The 22,002-nt window shown below is 41.9% G+C and overlaps 1 protein-coding gene across 1 annotated transcript in view; it reads left to right on the top strand.

Moving 5' to 3' along the window:
- Positions 1-1,766: 1,766 nt before the first annotated feature.
- LOC144031980 (sprouty-related, EVH1 domain-containing protein 1-like) overlaps positions 1,767-22,002 on the top strand; it is a 35,007-nt gene continuing 14,771 nt past the window's right edge. The window contains exons 1-3 of the mRNA XM_077539552.1: positions 1,767-1,870; positions 1,959-2,587; positions 16,774-17,044. Coding sequence (XP_077395678.1) covers positions 2,556-2,587; positions 16,774-17,044 — 303 coding nt within the window. The 5' untranslated portion in view covers positions 1,767-1,870; positions 1,959-2,555. The remainder of the gene's footprint in view (positions 1,871-1,958; positions 2,588-16,773; positions 17,045-22,002) is intronic.

Raw genomic sequence — 22,002 nt, 5'->3', positions numbered from 1 at the left:
CAAAAAAAAAAAAAAAGCAAAAGGAAAAATGCAGTTTCATTTTTCAGCCACACGTAGCACGATAGGAAGCCCACAATTTGAGAATCACTGGCAAGGTAATAGGATAACACACCTTCATTTGTCCTCCTTGGCGCGATCCGTACGCCGTATGATTTGATGTGAACACAGCAATTGTTTTTGGTTTTGGACAGCTTCTGAGGTCTTACTTTGGATTTACATTGCAACAAACTAATATCACTGTGTTTACATTTAATGAACATCTGAAACAATCCACATCTTGGCCAAAAGTCAAGTAGCTATAATTGAATCAATGTTTACAATAAGTATAGATAAATACTAGTACCAACACTAAACATGAAATATCAGATTTGGGCACAAAATCCAGTCCTTAATAATCAGAGCAACCATCAAATGTATCATGCAGAATCAAGTCTATCCTGTCCTCGGTACAAAATGAAGTCATCTTGGTTTGGGTAATATATTTTACGTGGCACAAGTGTGTATCAAAAAGCAAAAGTTATTATACAACATACTGTCTGTATGACAACAGGACAGAATCCTTTAGGTCCCTTGTCATTCCACGCTGCACAACAGTCCAATAACTTTTGAGTATTATGCAATCTGGGCCAACGATTGTGCTCTGCAAAACCTTTTACATGATTTGAAAACACCTGTGATAACTTCTTGCGTGTCTTTATTGCCAAACGCTGCGGAAATAGTATGTGGATTTAGGGAGTGTTAATATGTACGTATTGTTGTAAAACTAATAAACCACATTTGGTTTTATTTCAATAATATATTAATTAAGTTTGTACTAACCAATTAGAATCAGAAAATCGATTTTGATGGGAATGAACCGATTCGTTACATTTTCTACCCCATCCCTGGAATCATAATGGTACCGCCCATTTTATGACATCCTCCGTTACTCGGAAGTAACGCATTGCATTGTTTTTAATAGCCTACAGTATATTATATTTATGTTGTCATGAGTAAGGTAGTTTCTCTGCTACAAGTAATTAGTTCTTCATGGCGATCAGCACTGCTAAAACAATTACAGTAACTCGAATATATAATGTGCATAAACATTAAAATAACACGTTTTTGCGGGTACATGCTTTTTGTTGTGGCGCATTTTCAATAAAACCGTGAAGGAAATGCCAATACGACAGGCTACATTTGATATTTTTCACGCAATTTCTGGATCGGCGCTTCTATGTTTTGATCAGAAAATCATGAACGGGATCTCATGTAATTCCACGTGCTGTGTCCGCCTCTGTGCTCGCTCGCCGTCTATTTCCATGTTTCTACAGGAGGTGCTGAAATAAAAGTGATTGTGAAAAGGAACAACCAGGGCACACAGATATCAAGTTTAATGACCAAGTTCCTTCCGCTGGGATTATTTTCTACGTCGCGTGCTACATCGGAGCAATGCGTGATTGAAGGGAAACTTCATTTTGGGAGAAGCGCCCGGGACTACTTTGCGTCAACTCCGGAAACCCGCGCTTGTCTCGTGTCGTTTGTCGCTAACGTGACTCATTATTAGTCGGACTGAAAGGCAGATTATCGGAAATAACATAATAATAAATCGAGCGGCGGCGCGTGGAAATTGAACATTTCTAGTATGCCGCGGAAGGATTTAATTTTCGAGAGAGAGAGAGAGAGAGAGAGAGAGAGAGAGAGAGAGAGAGAGAGAGAGAGAGAGAGAGAGAGAGAGAGAGAGAGAGAGAGAGAGAGAGAGAGAGAGAGAGAGAGAGAGAGAGAGTGTCTACACATCCGCCCAGTTTCCCGATGCCTCCCCCTCCCCTTGTTGAAAATGGAGTTCGATTAAAGCAGATGTACGCCAACTTCTGAGGGGGGAAATTAAAAAGTATTTCTTTTCTCTCTCCCTTCTAACGAGCATTTGTGGAGAAAGTACATTTTGCGCCTCGACTCCCTTCTCCCTCCCTCCCTTCCAGTTCCCTCCCGGGCGTCGAGGTTGCCTTTAAGCGGACATTACTCGGACACGTTGGCGGAGCGGGGCTGGCTTTCCAACAAGGCGCTGCTTGAAGTGTGGTCCCGGAGAGCTCTCAAGTTGGCGAATGGATGCTCGACAGCAAGCCACGCCGCCGAACGTGACGGGCTTCTTCAACATTTTCTGTGTTTTTTGAGGATATATACACAAACGCGTCGGGGACTATTTTTTTTTATTTTATTTTATCTCCCACCAAACCGGAGCTTGGTTGGAAAGAAGATGGCTATTTTTATGTCGTGGTGGGATTTTACTTCCAGGGAGGAGAAGGCGAAATTGTCATTCTTCCTCCTTGCAATTTAACGGCTAACGCTAGCTTCACTTCTTTCCTTTTTTTTTTTCTCCTTTTTTTGCTTGTTTTTTCTTCACCGAGGGGAAGCATTCTTACGCTTTTACCGAGCACCCCACCCTTAATAAACACCAAACGAAAACACGGCTCAGTTGTACGTATGTGGAGGAAAATGGTGAATTTTGTGCTATTTTGTCCCACCGCCACAGCGCCCTCGATGCTAGTGCTAGGACTCGGATCCCCGTGAGGAAGAAAATGAGTGAAGATTCAACAAATCCAAACAACGAGTGAGTACAAATTCTCATTTTTGGACCCTTAGCATGTTGCTGCTACGCGATCGTGACGTGTGCTGCTTCATAAATACGACACGGCTTATGTATGAATGCATATTTTTTGAATGGCGTGTGTGTGTCGTCATGAGTATAATCCTCAACAATTCACGCTCATTTTGGCTTGTAATTCATTTAAAACCCTCAAGCGAATGTGTATTAATATGTAGACTACATTACGAGGGCGAAAACGCCATTTTAAGCATTCATACGCTTATGTATAATAACGGGGATGCATATTGTCGTAAAAAATGACAATAAACGCTTTAAAATGGATGTTTCATTTCCAAAAGGCGGACGATCTTTTTTTTTTCTTCAATCACACTCATTTACATATCTCCATTCATAAAAAAATAAACGCAAAAAACAAACAAACTCGTAAGTCGTCGAAACGTATAAAATGGTGATTATTTCCGTATCCCGAACCCATTTGGTGTTTTTTTTTTTTTTACAAATTTTTGGGGTATTATTTTACACGGCTGAACCCTTGTGCGCGCTTGTTGACAGTCAGTGAGAAATATCTGCTTCGGGAGGTGCTGCGGTCACATGATCCCCTCCATTCATAAAGTACCTGCCAGGCCCCATTCACATTCAACTGTGCGCTGTTTCGCATTGCAGCCGCGGTCACACAATGATCACATTTCCTTTTCACGCCATCGCTCTCTGTTTGTGTGCGTGCGTGTGTGTGTGTGTGTGTGCTCGTGCGCAACACATCAACACTGTTCTGTGTCTTTTGATAATGTATTTGTCACAGAGGAAGTCATGTGCTGCTGCCTTTTTTCTCTTCACCCCCCCCCTCAGCCATTTACACTGTCACACTTTTAATGTGTCAAACACACCCATGTTCCGAATCTCCATTACTGGCCTCGCAGAAGGCGAGGTGGCAATACGTTGCATAGATGCTTTTGTCCTTGAACTACGCGTTTACGTAACATACCTGAATTAGTGTGTGTGTTTGTATTTTCTCGAGAATCGAAGGTCGAACGACCTACGAGGTGTGTCGGCAAAGTTCCAGCAGGACTGGTCTCACAAAAGATAATATTTCAAACGCAAACTGCAAGTTTTTACGTTCAATGTCGGTCAGGTGAGCAACCAGACATCCTGGGGTATTTGCTTCGTTCAGTGTGCGAGAAGAGGTGAGAATTGTGGCAGGCTACCTTGTTTCTGTTCAAAATCCTTTGCGCACTTCTTCCCGGAAACATCACAGTGAGGGAGCAAATTCACTACTCACTCAATCTAGCAACGTATGATGATGATGATTTTTTAATGATTGTTTCTCCCTTTTCTGAGCTTAAGAGGGGTTGTCTGGAAGTCCGGAGAGTTCTGAAAGAATCCTTCCGGGAGTGTATGACGGCTTGGCAAAGAAGGCTTGGAAAGTGGGGCAAAACTTGTAGTTTTTAGTTTGGATTTGAAATATATGTTTTATTACACTAGTCCTCGAACAACTGATAAGCGTCATAAATATGCCGTAAATGTCACACGTGTTGTCAGTACACCTGACTAAACCTAATTTCAAACAACCAGCAAGGTAAATTCTGTTTGCATTTTGCCATTTTTCCCTTTTCCATTTGGAGAGTGGCTGGCCAGCAGTTTAGTGCTATTACTGGTTGTAATTTGCTCAGTTTCTGCTTACTTTTTCATGTCCCGGTAAGGACTCAGTGTTGACCACCTTGTTTTAAACGTTAAGTTGTATCTGTGTTTGAGTTGTGCGGTTTGACAATTAACACTTAGTGAAGGTGTTGATTGCTACGTTCGCTTCTTGCACTAGCTGACATAAGCTTGTCATTTGTGATCGATATTGTGTTATGTTTTCCATTACATTAGTGGTTGTTGAAACGTTACTTAAAAATACTCCTTGTAATGCTGAAGGTTTTATAATGGCATCAGTTTGGACTATGGAGCAAATTGCTTCAAATACAATTGAACTAAATCGGAAATGTAGTTTTGAAAACGCCACCAAATGGCATTTGCGCAACAGAATCATTTGTGGTCACTGTTGCTCATGGTCACGCTTAGATGGTGTAGGAATATAAATGTTTTTGGAGAAGTGATGTGAATACATATCATTGACATGTGAATTGTAGCCTTTTCCTGTTGCCTCTCTGAAGCAGCCACAGGGCCCGCACGTTAGGAAACACTGCGACTGGGCCTACGTGATGTGCTATGGTTTGTTCCTCTCTGCGTAATGGCGGCTGCTAAGATGGCGAAGTGATCCAAATATTGTTGCTAGGATTCCACCACCTGTCTTGCTGGGTGTATGATTCATAGAAACGCAGAGGGAGCGAGATACTGAACGTTGCAGCAGCCATCTCTATTCTTTTATCCTTCATTGTGTGTTATTTATTTCATTTTATTTATTTACAAGGTGGTTACACAAGTGATGATGTAATTTGATTTAATTTGTCCACTAATTTTGTCACAAGATGGTGTGATGCCAAGGAATGATATGAGGTAGTCGAAACTAATGTACAGTACTATACACTCTCTGGTGTGACCTTGTGAATTGGTGCTGATCCATCGTTGCTAGTAAAGGCTTTATTCCTCTGTCCTCTTTTGCAATAATAATTTAGCTTCCTACGGCATATACTGTATTTCATCTTCCATGTTGCCCCTTAGACCAATGATGAAATTGCCATGACATGCCAGTGATGCCCACTGGGCTGTTTGGATGACTGCCCATGGACAGGAACTAAGGGAAAGATACTTCTTTGATTTTATGGTTAAGCAAATACCGTATTTTACAGGTAAGGTCCACAAGCTTCATGTAACGCATCTCGTTTGCCATGTGTCGTAAAATGTAACTAAAGCTGGCGGATTGCTGTCATTGTTGTCCAATAAAGTGTTCCTCCATTCTTTATGAGCGAGAGGTCATTTGGCCTGTAGTGAAATGATCATGTATAGGCTAGGGCACCCATTGTCTGAAGACTCCTGCTGTGCCGAGCTATTGTCTTGTTGCCAGTCAGGTGATCTCTGACGGTCCCTCTCACTGTGTCCTCTTCCTATCAGCGTGATTGATTTGACAGCTCCGCATTTTTATCTGCCATGCGGGTGTTGTGATCTTATCATCTGTGGCTGTTTTGCACTCCCATTCCTGTGGCGGCGCTTTCTCAACGCATTCCTCCTAAACAGCCCTCATCAAGTCATGTAACGACAAAGGGAGATGGCTTTTTCAGCTGCTGGACCTCGTGTTTTATGGGCCTGGGTAATTGCTGATATCCTGCAACTGTTTTGTTAAGCTAAATAATTTCCTGATTTTGTTTTGTTTTTGTTTTAAAGATTATATTTTTTGAGTCCTTGCCAATGGCAGGATTTGACCTTGAACATGTAGGTTTCACGAGCTAATCCGAATTGAATATTTACCTGTTTCCTAATTATTTTGGGGGAAACCATTAACATGATCAATGGCTCCACTCTCTTGAATGAATATCATTAAAGGTGGATTCAGTGATGATCTCGAAAAGTGGAAGCCAAACGTTTAAAAAAACAAAAAAATAACTGCGCATGAGGAAGACCATCTTATCAGCTCTCCTGCTCGTCTGGGAAACGCCTCTCAAATGTCGCTAACGTCCGAGCTCATCTTCATCATCATTTTCATCAGTCTCTGCAGCCGGCCTCGCTTCATACGGATGTCCTCTTGCGGCTCTCAGCTATTTTCAAAGTACGCTGTCAGCTCGGTGGAGCTCTGCAACTATGAATGGCTGAATCCGACGCGCACTACACGAAGCTAGCTACATGCTAAAAAACACTCGAAGTGCGCATGCGCAGCTAGGATCCAGCGCGCACAACGTCGTTACGCAGATTGATTGACAGGATCGCGAAACAATCGTTAAGATGATCCACCCGGAAGACGCAGCGACAAAAATATCCTTGAACCCACCTTTAATTGTTACCAAAAATGCTAACGCTAAGTTGACCATATTACTTAAGAAGGGTGTATCAAACTGGTAGTAGCAAGGAGACAAGTGGCTGTCATCTTTGTGCAGTTTGCTTAAATAAAAAAACATGGAATGAATACTTCAAATGCCTCTAAAATCCTCCACAGCATCACGAAAAAGCAACTGACTGCTTAAAGGGATAGTTCGGATTTTTGCAGCTGTATGCAGGGCGCCGCGCAGTGATACGAACAAACAGAAAAATAGTGCTTGGCAGTAATGGAGTCTGAATTTTTTTTCAGGAAATGCAAATGCATCACTCTTTTGAACACAAATTGTTCTTAGAAGAAAAACGCTTTATTTAGGAGGCCCCAGCCAACTTGCCGGACTATTTTCCTCTCGTCCAACACCGGACCAGAACTCGTGTCACAGAAGGCTGTCAGGGGTAAGTCAGTGCTGATCGCAGACCACTGGAGGTGAGGATGAAATAGAGATTCATGTCAAAAAATCCCAACTATCCCTTTAAGTTTTGCCACTAGCTGATGACTGAAAATGACAGCTTCAGAAAATAGGTGAGCACACAAATCGGGTGCGACTGTTGTGAGAAATTTCAGGTCAGTCTGGTTTATAGGTGGTGTGTGTGTGCGCGTGCATATGTTTGTGAGACATTGGGCCTTAAGAACACCACCACTGAGAATAATTTGTTCTACAGGAAATAATGGAAATTACATGATATAGCCCACTGAATTATCATCCGAAAAATCCAAATTGTATGACCTCAGGAGGAGCTTTCAGATGTATGTATAGTAGGTTTTCACTCAAACCACCAGAATGTTCCCTCATGGTGTCACCTGACTATCCATCCAGTCTCAAGGCCATAAGATAGTTGGCCTTGGCCAGAGGGCTGTTTGTCTCCATAGAAGAACATGCACATATCAGTTTAAAGTAGTGGTTCTCAACCGCGGTCTTCGAGCACCCCTATCCAGCCTGTTTTCCATGTCTCCCTCAGCCAGCACAGCTGAGGATCGTTATCAGGCTTCATACAGAGCTTACTAATTAGCTGATATTTTGAAACACCTTTGTTGGCTGAGGAAGACATAGTAAACAGTAGGGTTGTGAATTGCCTAGTTCCTGACGATTCGATCCGTATCACGATTCATAGGTCGCGATTCGATTCGATACCGATTAATCCCAATATGAATTTACAAGTCGATTGTTGCGATTTTTTTACTCAAATTTAGAAAATACCATTCAGTAAACATGTACATGTACAATGTAAGATTTGTATGAAAATTTATTATTTATTAATCTGAAACTTCAGTTTTATAACTGTGAGCTACTGTATTTAACAAACAGGTTGTAACCTTTTTCATGTTAGAACAGAATTGAAATAAAATATTAAGGCTTAATGTTCAATTAATATAACATTCTTCCATGCTTAAGGTGTGAAAGTTAGACGTTTTGTTGAATATTTTTCCATCAAAAATGGATGTTAAAAAATCGATTCAGCTGCCTATTGAATCGATTCAAGAATCGCGTGCTGTAGTATCGCGATATATTGCCGAATCGATTTTTTTTCAACACCCCTAGTAAACAGGCTGGATAGGGGTACTCGAGGACTGTTTTTGAGAACCACTGGTTTAAAGGATACTCTGTAGATGCCATTGCTTCAGTAATAAATTGATGCAACTTCAAAGGCGGATTGGTTGTGAGATGCATTTTATTCGCCTCCATTAAAATCCAGACGTGAGTGTACGACTCCTAACGTTTCTTTTACATAGTGCTAATATCTCGAACTGGTGTCATTTGAGAACTTGTCTTTTAGTTGTAAAACAGAAATAGCAGATACGCTCAAGCAAAAACCTTGTTCAGATAAACGATATCCCAAGACATTCCTGATTATTATTTGACGTAATACATTTTTACTTGAGCCACACAGCTCATGTATTGTAAAATGATTTGCTCTCAGTGGGAGATGTTTCCTAAAGTTATTTTGCAGACATAATATTTATGATCCAGTGTCTGCTTGTTCTAGAAGCTGCCGTGTGATTGTTTGGGTGATTAATGGCAGCGGTGATCTGAGTAACCAGACCACTCGGACTGCCTGTGACAGAGAGCATGTTCCATTCCCATGGTTGGAGTCGGGCCTGGATTTTGCGCGTTTTTAAAAGCTCAGCCACTTCCCCCTTGTATTTTTCATTTCCTCTTTGAGTAATTTAAGTGCTTTAAATGTCAGCACTATTGAGGGCCTGCCATACCTTTTCAGACAAACACCTCTATGCGGCTTGGGGGTCAGCACGGCAACAGCAGAACATCAGAACGTGCTCTTTTTGTCTTGGTCATGGAGGGCCTGTGATGTTCACAGACCATATCTCGGTGCCTGTAAGGAGACGCTTTGAGCAATAAGCGTCTCAATCGTGGATATTGTTTGCAGTTGTGCAGCATGTGGGGACCATGAAGGCTGCGCCTTGTTGCGAGCTCTTTGCTTGCAGCTGGCCTGAGATGGTTCTTCCCTGCGAGGCCGCAGACATAAAAGGGCACAGATGTAAACCCTAAACCTTGTTTCTTTGATGGTGTTCGCAAAACCCTTTGCGAACAGGAAGGGGTTTCTGTGTGTGCCAAATGTATTTTTGCTGGTGTGTGTGTGTGTGTGTTTCTCGAGATATGTCTAGATCTTAAATCATTACATTTCATTTAATCATTCAGCGAATGAGTCATTTTGTAGCGGAAGATCATACTTGAAAATTGTGTTTTATTTTGACTGGCAGCAATTGCTATTTATTATAACTTAAATCCAACTTGGCAAACGTGCGTTCAATAAACATTTACTAAATTTTTGTACGAAAAATACTGATGCTATGTTATGAAAAGTAGAAAGATGTTTCCGGGTTACTTGAAAGTGAGTTTAACAAACCAATTTTGTAATTGCATAAATATCTAACTTTAAGATAGCATTACCTTAGCATAATAAAGCAAAGATAGTGTAGCTAGCATGTCCATCCAGGAATTGCAGTTTTTGTTGGGATAGTTTTTAAAGTACGTTTATAGTCACTCACTAGAGATTGTCATTTGATTGAATTTTCTTGATACATTTTGTATGTTTATTTTTTTATGGGTGTGTTTTGGTTTCTACACGATCAAATCCCTTGAGGTATTGGCTGTAGCATGGATGTCCCTCAGCTTCCCGTAGCAGAAGTCATGTGGTACTTTGTTAGATAGCAAACTCACTGAGATTGGTTAGACAGCACCTCTGCTGTTTGCAGTTTAGGAGTGCACTCAATTTTCCATGATTAACGATCAACGATCAGTTCCAACTTCATTTAACCGATTTTTATAGCTATTCTACTATTCCAAAAAGTGACACTAACATTGCTGGAAAAAGTTCAGCTTGGACGTAATTGCTCGTGAACCTGGGCCTCGCAGTACTGATGATAGAAACTACCCAAATTCTTACATTAAGGTCTGCTAGAGTATGATTATAGCATTACTGCCTCATCCCTGCATCTTCCCAGCCTTACCCCGCTATAGTTAGAATAACTACAATTAGAATCACAATCCCTCGAGACTACTCGAACATCAAAGCAGACATGGACGACGCTGTGGAACAGTCAAAACTTGTGCTTCCTCTTCTGTTGTTGATCCCCAGCCCCTGGTAATGTCAGGCGCAAGGTTTTAATTTATCGGAATGCGTGTGGTTTAAATTAAAATCTACTTAGTCTGTGCCTTTTTTTTCATGTTTGGGTGGTGGTGGGATGGCTGTCTGATATATTTTCAAATAACAGCTATTGTGGATCCAACGATTAACAGTCTGCCTTTGACACAACCACCGTTTACCGGTAGTTCATTTTAAGCGGACTGTATTTTGTTTTCTCTAGGGATGCACGATAATGCTGTTTTCAACAGATTCCAATAAACCGATGATTTAGAAAGTAGCGATGTTGATAACCGATAAGTAAGTTAGCTGGTAATTGTATACAAGATTAACTTGAATGTAAATATACTTTCGAGTCCTACTATAAGTTTACATGGATAAATACATTGAAACGTGTGAAGCACCATGAAGCTCTTATTGTTGTCTCTGCTTCAAAGATAACCAATAACTCATTTTGAGTTTGTCAAAACAAAACAATCATGTTTTAAAAACGCATCAAAACCCTGCAAGGGTAATATTTTGGGGAGACAGTAAAGAAAGCCCAAACTGGTGACTGCCATGTGGCCATGATGCTTTTTCTGTGAACACGAGGTCACGCATTATGACATCACAAATATGCAACACTACCATAGGAGGAGGTGGGGTTGAAGAGTTGGACACAACTTGAGCCACAACAGATGGACCTACACGGCAAGTTTATTATTATCGGCTGATTTCTTTATTATCTGGTTTATCTGTATGACGTCAAATTGGTCGATAATTGACGATAATTATGGGCCACCGATATTATCGTGCATCCCTGTTTGGTCAGGTGTAAACGCAAATTGAAATCGGATGATATCAGAAATGGTATTTCATTTCTATTGCGGTGAGAAAGCGTTTCTGGTCAACGTGGAAAACTGAATCTGCAATAAGTTTTTAAACAAATCAACCAATTTGGGAAAAATGTATAATTTATGCCCAACTAAGGAAACACGAGCAGCATTCAATTACATTTTATGTTTGCTCCTGGCTAACGTGGCTGGACAACAATTGGGTAATTTGTCAACACATTTCTTGCTATTTTGTATAAGGGGCTGAGCAAACATTATTTTGAGGTAAAATTTATTTTCATTGTTTAGAGCTACAGAGTGTTATTTTTCCTGAGTCAGTTGGTAGCTTTGGCCGAATGTTCTTGTGAGAGAGATGACTCACCAGCACCCTCGAGGTGTTGCAAGAAGATACGGTCGCATTTCTCTTTCACTTCTCCTTCTACAGGCAAAGTATTGGCTTTCAGCGCAGCTAATAAAGCAGGCGTGCAAACGCAGCCTGTTTTGTGGGCATTGTCCAATTACGGATTCGGCTTTTATTAATGGCTAACATAAAGCACCCCGATGAGCCGTCTTGTTGTTGTCCTTGTGTCATAATTTGCTCTGCATCCATGTTGGGTCATGTCATTTGTTTAGCGCTGCCCTTCAACTTGGCTGGTTATTTAGAGCCCTTGAACCACGCCTAATTAGCGAGCTGGCAATCGCACTGCTGGAATCGACGGTCGCGGCCCAGATTGCATGTTGTTGTTTATATTAAACTATACACCTGGTTTTCTTGTGTTTTGTCTGTGGTAAAATCTGACTTGATTTGTTTTAAACCTCGCTTAGCTTTTACACATTGCCCTTCATTTCTTAACAGAGGATAAGCTACAGAATCGGATTGGGATAAGTAGCTTGTTTATTTTGCCAATGATATTTTAATGAATTTCTTTCTCACAAACGCTTAAAGTCCTACAAGCCAAATCTGTCAAGTGGAGCTGGACAACGTTCTCTAGTTTTTGATGCAGAGGAGCGATGGGCAGATGGAAAAAATGAGTTTAGAGGGGGGACTTTTCTCCCCTTTTCTGATGTTAATGAAAGGAGGAATGGTTTTCCAGCTTTTAGCTTGCAGAGTGTGTCTCCCCTGCAGCATGCTCCACTGCCTGGACATTGTGGGAGTACAAAACTCCAGGCCCGGCATCCAATAACGTGAAATTTCAGCAGAGAAGCAGCCATTGTGTGGCGAGAGGCAGGCGGGGAGGGGTTTTGGTAGAAGGGGGAGACAGAGCGGAGCGAAGGGAGGGCGACTTGGCCGGCTCCCAGGGCTCAGGCCACATCCTTTCTCTCTCCTCTCATTCGTCACTCCTCCTCTTCCTTCTCCTCTTCGTGTCTTTCTTTCAGTATCCCCCCCCACAACCCCCCTTGCCATCCACCCACCTCCCACCATCGGGATAGGAAGCCAAAGACTGAGACACAAGCAAAAGCATGATGGCATACTGGAGCCTAGTGAGCCATGGGCCAGAGCGAGTAGACAAACGGCCACTTTGTCCACTTAGGAAATGCTTGTCCCAGGATCCCCCTTCTCCGGCACACACTAGAGCAGCCGGCCTCGAGGCCCCGGCCTGCCTGGTCTGCACGTGCTATACCATCACGCCCTCTCTTCACCACAACGTCCTACTTTGTCTTCCTCCTTCCACTCAAAATCTTTTTTATTTAAATTTTTTTTTTTAACACCATCAAACTCATGCTCTTTGTGCTCACGTTCTTTAAGAGTATAGTGCTAGGGACTATATTTATTCACCTGCAGATCCAGGGGAAGGTGACTTACTAGGGTCGGGGTCTTCATTTGTACCATTACATTTTGGGAATAATATTAAAGCATTCAAAAGTCTTAAAAAAAGCTACATTTTCAAATGTATAAAAGTAGCATTTCTTTAAATAGTAGTATAATATCACACACCGTCCTTGTGGTTACTTGACTTTACTTGACTTTTAGGGAATGAGAGGTCTTAAGTCTTAACTTCGATTAAAAAAGAAAAAAAAAGAAGATATACATTTTTTTCTTTCTGAAAAATATCTGATAACTCAATGTCAAACTAAAGCATATAAACGACAGATCGGAATAAATCATGTCGCATGTTAAAATGACAAGAAATCTTAATTTGTAATGACAAAAGAGTCTCCATATAAACCTGGTTATTGTCGCCACAATAATGTCGGCTCGTCTTCAGTATTGTGCACGGAACTTGTTTACAACATCTTAATGCCGTAATATAGTTTAGAGACGTGCTGCTGTTTTGGTTTGCAACGGAGTTCAAATGGACTAAGTTGAGTCGACATGCGTGAATAATGGTTTCTATGAACTGATGTATACAGTTACGACCTGTTTTTTTTTTTTTTTTTTTTTTTCCCAGGAGAGGCAAAGGAGGGGTCTATTTGAGGGGAAGTATTTATAAGTGGATGACACACCCGTTGACTAATTGGGGCACGGCATCATTTAGAGGAAATACGGTAGTCAAATATTGCCAATTCCCTTAATGCAAATTCCCCGTTTTAATGGAGGCGGTGAATGCCTACGTACATCCTTTTTGTGAATAGAAAAGGCTCTATTCACATTCACATGCAGTCGGGAGCTGTTGACTGTCACCTTGGTCTCCACCCTGTTCCCATCCGCCACCACCTCCCTCCCTCCCCCATGGTCCTCCAATACGTTCTCCTCCCTCCAACTGCCACCCCCTACTCCCTGTTTTTCTGTTTTTCTCTCTTGCTTTTGGTCGGAAATGAAGTCAGTCATCCAGCAGAATAATTTGGAATGGGGGGCTCTTTTCGCCCCCCCCCCTCCATTCAATGGGACTCGCAGGCCCAGGCCAGCTGATGTGCTTCCGCTCTCGATTGTGTGTCCAGTGGACTGTGTGCTCCCAGCGAGAGGCGTGGAGGACAGCCTTTGTCTGCACCATCCTGGTCTAAATTTTGCACACATTGGAACACTTTCTGTTTCTGGAAAGAAAAAGAAAAGGAAAGATTAGCCCACGTATCTACTTGGCTTTACTGTTCTTTAACTCTGTTGTTCCTCTTTGAGGTCTTGTACTACAATGGGTGTGAAATAAAAGCACATTAACTTCCTCTTAAGGGTCTAGACCCTCTATCCCCCTCCCTGTGAGTGTCCGTGTGCTGGCATGTGTGAGATGGTACTTCTGAAGGGTCAGGTCCTGGTCATTGTGCCCTGGTCATGGCTGAGCGACACCACCGCCTGCCTTCTGTTCACCCCAGGGACCCCTGCCTGACTGACAGCCCCTCCTGCGCCCATCACCCCCACATCCTTTATTGAAGTGAGGGGGGGGGGGGGGGGGGGGCTTTAACAGCCTCTGTATTTCCAACTCTTCCTGCTTGTAAATTGCTCCAAAATGCATTTTTATTGTGATGAGGCCAGGGGTCGTGATGTAAAGTGGCACACGGCCTCTTTGGCGCTGTAAAAAAGGTGTGACCAGAAAGGGCGGTGCTGGGAGCTTGTAAGGGAAGCTGTTGTTCTCTTGCTCCATGCTACAGAGCCAATGATGTCCAACTTAGGGGCAGTATTAGGGAGTAAACACAATATGAATACAAACAGGAATCATATTTGGAAAGCAAACATCATCATCATTTGGCTTGAGAGCTGAGTGGCATGATCTGAATTGTTTTATACTTTCAAGGATATGACTAACTGGGAAGGGATTATTAACTTGTGTTCAGACATTTCTACTAGTCATCGTTAAAAGTGGGAAACGGAACTAAAATATGTGACAAAAGTGGTGGCAATGTACGAACAGGATTAATGGAAAGAACACAAAATATATAATTTATAGGAAATATTTGGGGATTTTGACTGTTATGTTTCCCTGTTCAATGTTCATGTTCATTGCTAACTTATGTTAGTTCATACTGGTGTGGTGTAAAGCTAGCTACGTAGCTTTCATCTTGCCTACACAATGTTTGGTAGAAAAGATTAAAGGGTTTGCCTTTCCCAAACGTGGAACAAACAGCTACTTTTTGGTATACTGTCCATGTAACTTTAGTAGAATATACTAGTCAACCTGTCACCTCATTAGTTGGGTGAATCTAGTTAATTGCAATGCATACCTGTTCATGTTTTTTTTGTTCAGGAGTTGCTTGGATGAGTTTTTACATTGTTGCTGACTGGAAATGTAGGACCAGTGAGACTGAACTGCATTGTTTGGTAATTAGTAGAGCACAGCACATCACATCCACTGGATATTAGTTCGGTATAAGCCTCTACCTGGGAAATGTCACACTTTTGTTTGAGATGTGCAGTTTGTGGTCAGAGTATGATGTATGTAAAGTTAGTATGTGGAAATCATTGGATTTATTCAATATTAAAATAACTCGCATGTAAATATGTCTTTTTAAGAAATTAACAAATGTTGTGATTGATATTTGGCCATCTCGTCGTTTATCAAAATGAGTTCTGAATCTCAGAACAAAACTTTCTGATGCAACAGATGAATTGTTAACTGATAATCCCAGCAATGATCTTTGTCAAGGGTGTGGAAGGTGGCAGAGCAAAGGTTACCACATTGAGCTGACAAGATTCAAAGGGGCAGGGTTAAAATGGGAGCGTACCAAGATGCGCCGTTTTCAGTCAGGGACTTTCTTGGGCCTCAAATTAACAATTTTACATATGGTGGTTATCCTGAGAAGAAACCTTTAAAAGATACAAAACAGTCACAACATCAGACACCCAGCCATGTGTCACATCCTCTACTCGTTTCTTTCTGCTTGTCAAATCTTTAATATGTTACCAGGAGTCCGTACAAAACGCTGCCCTCAGCACACTCTGACCTTTATCATTTCCGGTGGTCTAATGCAGTTTGTGTTATCTAATCAGCGAACATCTGACTGCAGGTGAAGATGCAGCGAGGCTACAGCGCTGGTGAGCCAGCAGAAAATGTAACGAGACGCTGGGGGGGCGTGCAAATAGGATTTATGATTGTTTTTTATTTACTGTTGAGTGATACAACAGTGCCCGCACGGTCATACACATATAGTGGTGACATGGACTAAGCTAAGGAAATTCACCTTAATTTCTTTTTTGTAGCTAAGAAATGACTTGAGGTTTGTTTTGTTTTTTTGTTGGAAATTATACGTCAGTTGGAAATTAACAGTGGCGCTTGAACAAATGGTCAGTGACTTTCCAGTCACGTTTAAACATGCTGAATTAATATTTACGTGTTGTTGTAGTAGTCGTAGTAGTAGTAGTACATCAGTGCATTAGTTGCTGTAGTTCTGTATCATAGACCACAAAAATATACAGTATATAATATTTTAGCCAGCCGTGATGCGTGAATCTTTGTCCTTGTTCAACTTGTTTTATATTCAGCCTGTTCTTTGCGACTGAACAGAGAAGGCACATATGGGTTTTTTCCAGTCAGGTGCTTTGTGCATTATTACCACCTAAAGGACTGGAGGGACTTTGGTTGTGTGAAAATCAGTTGAGACTTTGATTATGGGTGGTGGTCTCTGCTCTAGTTAATATTAGTCTTAGTGTTAGTGTGTGTGTGGGGTGGGTGGGGGGGGGGTGTATATAGTGATAGATATATATATATAGGTTGTATATTCGTGCTGTTATAAAAATGTGTTTTATTGCTTATGCTACTTACTGCTAACAACAGTTAGCATCTATATCATAAAATAGAGATACAGCCTTTTTATCTGACATTGACAGTGTTGAAATGCGCGACAATGTATTTAATATATTTTTAATGTCTGATTATTTTGTGTAGGTTAGATGCACCAGTCTTTACCATACTTATTCATGTTTCTTCTCTCTTTCCACAGTAACAGTTATGCGCGTGTGAGAGCAGTGGTCATGACGCGGGATGACTCCAGCGGCGGGTGGCTTCCCCTGGGCGGCGGCGGCCTCAGCTGTGTTACCGTCTACAAGGTCAGCCAGGCGGAGGACAGCGGCAGCACCCACAGCAGCGGCACCCGGGGCAGCACAGGCAACCTCAGCCCTTGTAGCCCCAGTCCGACGTCCAGTCCCAGCCCCAGCCCCAGTCCAACAGCTGTGGAGTTCTACATAAAGGGGGAGCGGCTCAAAGACAAACTGGTAAGGATCACTTGATCTAGTAGTCTTGTTAGACCGCCTATTGCAGACTCCACAGGGTGTTGGAAACGTTCCTTTGAGATTTGGGTTCATGTTGACTTGATGCCATCGTGCAGCTGCTGTGGATTTGTGGATTTGTGGATTCATGGTGTCTCATGTTTGAGAGCATCCTAGAGGGAAAGAGGACATTTGTGTTCTGGATGGTTATAGTTGTGATTTAAGTGTTTTCCTTAAACTTCCAGAACAAATGGCCCTGGTTTGCCTATGGTCTTGTGGTTAGTTGTTGATACTAAGGATACCGCTGCAACAGCTGTTCCTAGTATACTTTTATTAAATACGCCGACCATCGAATGTAACCCTCACTTTACTCCTCCAGTCGCATTTTTACCCACAATGATGCTTATTTTAGTCGCCCTAAACATTGAATTTCTGCCCTGATATTGGCACTCGTTAAAAAAACGTGGGCATCCGTAAACCACGGGGCTGACGGAGAGACGGAATTGCCCACCTCTGCTGTTTAGTCATTCACTCTTTCACACTCACTCAAATGTAAAAATCTGAAAGTGTCCGTCTCTTTGGGATGATGTCACCACCATCCCCCGTACGTCTGTCATTCTCAAAGGCACTCGCCCAGGAAGCGTTGTTCAACTTGCCTCTCTGGCGCAGGTATCTGAAAATAGGAGCAAGCTGCGTGATGCTGTGATGCATGATTACATCATCTAGGAGAAGGGCAGATTACTCAGGAGTGGAGAATGATGGATGAAGGATGTGGGAAACCTACTTTGCTCACAGGATGAAATATATTGTGGAAACATATAGTCACCCTTGTAATTAGTACCAAATAAAGTGCCTGAAAACGTGCTCGCTTGTGGTGTTTCACGTATAGACCGTGTCATCAAATTTATTCCAAAAAACGCACAATGGTAGCGAGCTTTGGAGTATATGCAGTGTGAGAGAGTGTTGTGATGTTCTGAGACAGACGTGTGACATGCAACACACAACAACATCGGTATCCAAAATGAGCTCTCTTACTGTTTCAGTCACGCCTCTTTATGAAGAAAACGATATGCTGCTTAACAGTTCATTGATGTCACTGTCATTACTCATAATATTTTCGGAGTAAAAGAATGTTATTTTTGGCCTTCTCCCACTCCTATTTGATGTCATCCATTCTAGCCTCAGAAGGTTTTGTCAAATGACGCCCTTATCCCTCTTTAGCGTGTTATACATGGAGAGATTATGCGCAATTTCTGCATCGGAACTAGAGGTGTGAACCCTCACTTAGGTCATGGTTCAATTTAATTATATTGATGTCTACAATTTCATTTGATATCATGTCGGGTCAATTTTTATATTATTTAGTTCTAGGGCTGGGCAATCAATCAAATTAATTCGATTAATCGTCAATAAAAATCGAATCATAGAAGATTTGCGAAATCGTGACCTCAAGTTTTGTCTCCAGGAGTATTAAAAGCTGTTGTTTTTATGTTCTGCTACAAGTTTGAATACAATAATGATCTGTTCTTGCACTTGCACGTAACATCCTGGTCTTGGCTTTCTTCAGTTATTGTTTACTCGTTGATTAATTGTTTGTTTGTTCATTACCCCATACAACACTGATGATTTAAAGTCACGTTCCCACACATTGTCAGTTTGTCACTGTCTTCCTTCCTTCCAGTCAATGTAATAGCGTCTCTATCTTAGTCTTTAAGACTTTAGCCCTTGTGACCTTCTTGTTCCAAGAGCTGTGTGGTGGATGTAAAAGTGATGGAGTAGATGTTGTGGGATAATCCAGACTGGTAATGAAAGTGTGAAAGTGATGTCAGAAAGCTGTGGCAAACATAGTGACGTAGAGGCTCTGGTGGCCTTTTAATGCTTCGACATTGGCGGCTCGCAGGCTGCCTGGCGTCTGAATCGCCTTTGACTGAGACCATTTTATGTGTTTTGTGTTCAAGGCCTTTAAGAGCATTACTATGTATGTGTGTGTGTGGCACAGGAAAGGGTGTGACGGGAATGCCGTCGTACAGGCCGGGGCATACACATGGCTCAGAGACCCCGACGACGGTTCTGGGAAGTGGTAAAACACCCAGCTTGCCGCCAGCATCTACCCCAGTCACCACAACAAACACGCAGCCATATGTAGGTCTGTCAGGATGCCACCCAGCGCCGGATTGCCTGGCACGGGCCACAGCTCTGCCGACTATTTGAGGGCATCAGCACGAAAACAACGATGAGTCCAAGAAAAACAACCACCACAGACAAACCCACAGACGAATAATGTTAGTCATACAAGACAGCAAGGCGTGACATTATCTGTTCCTCTTGCCACAGTATTGTTAGGAACCATCAGCGAGTTGACAACAGAAGTTATTGACATACCGTAATTATCTCCACCAATGAGGTTGCGTTCTCATCTGTGTGGGTTTGCCACGGTTTGTTTTCTGGTGCACAACTTCCTGGTTACAGTTTTTGAAATGGAAAGTCTTTCAAACAGGGGTACGTCACATAAGGACGTCAATAATGTAAAAATACCAATAAAATCAAATAAACATATGTTGATAAATTATAGGTTTTAGGGCTTGGGGAAAAATGGATGACTCAGTTAAGTCGACCGCAAAAATTGGTTGGCACAAAATGTCTGCCTTGAAACTATGCAGTAGGTAACTTTGAGATTTTGAAAAATTTGCGACACACTGTGTTCAAAGAGGTGGAGCTTGGAGACTAGGGGAACATGAATTTGTACGCATAACTACATTTCATATTACTGGAGGTAACATGTTAAAAAAAAAATCATTAGTTAATGAAATCCTGATTAGTCGACCATCGTCAACACATTCCATGTTTGTGCACTACACACTGTAATGTATTCATTATGCAAATGACGCGAGTTGCCTGTTAGCTTGACAAACTGCAGCTGACGTTGTTTTTGTTTTTAAGAAACTGGCAATGAACAAGTTTACCATCTTCAAAGTATGCCCCATTACAACTCTGAGAGCAAAGCATCTCACACTAAATTGTCGTTCCCGGTTAAACCAGTCTTGGTGCATTTTAAAGCTTCTCCAGCTAGCTTAGTTGAGCATAATTAGCTCTAAAGCACATCTATTTTCAACACATTACTAAGCAGAGATCAAGTGAGTATAAAGTGGCGTGATTATTGTGGGAATTCTTTGCAAAAATAAATATGAATGTTTTGTTTAACTTGAAGTAAGTATAGTATTATTATGCATCAACTTTGGCAAACTCAAGTGTTATTTGTGAATGCACACTCTTCTGTTCTCAAAATAATGCTGATATCGCTCTTTGAGTTTGTTGTGACTGAACAAAGATAAGGTAACAAATTGTTCCCAACCCTGATTGTAACCTTAAATATCTTGAGGAGAACACTGGTGGGTATGTGTAACGGCGTGTGACGTTATTAGGTGCATGAGAAAGGTATCGAGGGGAAAATGTCAAATTCCGTCAAAGTAATCATAGGTGGCGCCAGATAGAATAAGAAGAGGTGGTGGGAATGTGGCTGTGATGCGCAGTGATGCGGCACAAAGTGTACCAGTGATGACTCAGCTGGCTCTCCATATAGCCACCAATTTCTCTCTCTCTTTCTCTTCCCTCTACCTCACTCTATCTTAAAAAAACAAAACACAAAACCAAATTGGTTGACGAGTTCTTACGACACCGGCTCTTGGATTTGTGTCAGATCTCGAGCTGAGCTTACTGCCTTGCTCGTCTCAGCCTCCTAGGATTGCTCACAGCTGTGATGGTGGCGCCTTCCTGGCTCATCAAAATTAGCTGTTCTTTTTTTGCAAGGTCTCTCTCTCTCTTTCTCACTCTCTCTCTCTCTCTCTCTCTCTCTCGATATGTGCATGTTGCTTGTTTGTTGAGCTTTGCCAGCCAAATGCGGTTTATTATCTGTGAGACTATCGGTGTCACCCGGCTTGTAAAGTGCGAGTGCCAATAATGTTACATATGTGACTACCTTGTGACTCTGTGAACACAATAGATGGTGAGCGTAAAAAAAAAAAAAAATCAGTCTTGAATGATCACAGAACACATGAAAGAAAATCTTCAATCATTCGCTGATTCTGTAACAAGGCTTATCTTTTTTGCAAACTCTTCACAAAACCAAGAGTTCAAAGATCTTCTCTATCTCCGTGTCTGCTTTCCGGCGCATCACACCTCCGACTATCTCTGTCCCCCTCATGCAACATTGCCTGTCCTGTCACCTCCAAGCCTGGCTTGTGGAATGCAACGTTGTGTATTGTCCTTCCCTCGCAACACGCAATACTTCCTACCATGTCTGTGCAGCCCTCACCGTGTGGCGCTCATCTTACCTGCTCCGGCTCCGTTCAGTCTCGCCTTCCGCAATCAGCCCCAGAGGCACAGACACCCCATCCTCCTCCCTTTTATTACCTGATCCCACACCATCCTCCTCAGTGTCCATCCCTCTCTTCTTCCCTTCATCCCTCCGGCTTAACCCTTGGCCCATCTTTTCTTTGGAAGGCAGAGAAAAACATTTTGTGATACGCTTGCGACGGCATAGGTGGAATTCAAGTTAGGACTTGGTAGCTCGTTGTCTGACACTGAATGAAAAAATTTACGGACAAAAGTCTCTCAACCATTAGCTCAGCAGCGTTTAAGCTTAGTCCCTAAGATTCAATTAAAAAAAAAAATCTTTAAAAGAAAAAAATAAATCAAAGGGGACAGAAAGAAGTCAAACTTGTGATATCTGCTCCTAAATAACACAAAAAAATTTGGTATTTAGGTTTGGAAAAAATATCTGCTCCTCTTAATTTGTCCTCATTTTCCCTTAAAAAAAAAAAGATTTGCATGTTAGTTGGTAAACTGTCATGATGGGCTTCATACATTATTTTGAGGCGGTTAGACATCATCAATTCATTCAGTTTTAAAATTTTTAATTGTATAAATATTGGATTGATGTGGTCTCTGCATCCACAACCGAAAAC

Source organism: Festucalex cinctus, chromosome 12 (genome assembly GCF_051991245.1).
Source record: "Festucalex cinctus isolate MCC-2025b chromosome 12, RoL_Fcin_1.0, whole genome shotgun sequence".
Classification (NCBI taxonomy): Eukaryota; Metazoa; Chordata; class Actinopteri; order Syngnathiformes; family Syngnathidae; genus Festucalex; species Festucalex cinctus.
Note: the sequence above shows the minus strand (reverse complement) of the source record. Positions and strands in the feature narration are given on the sequence as shown.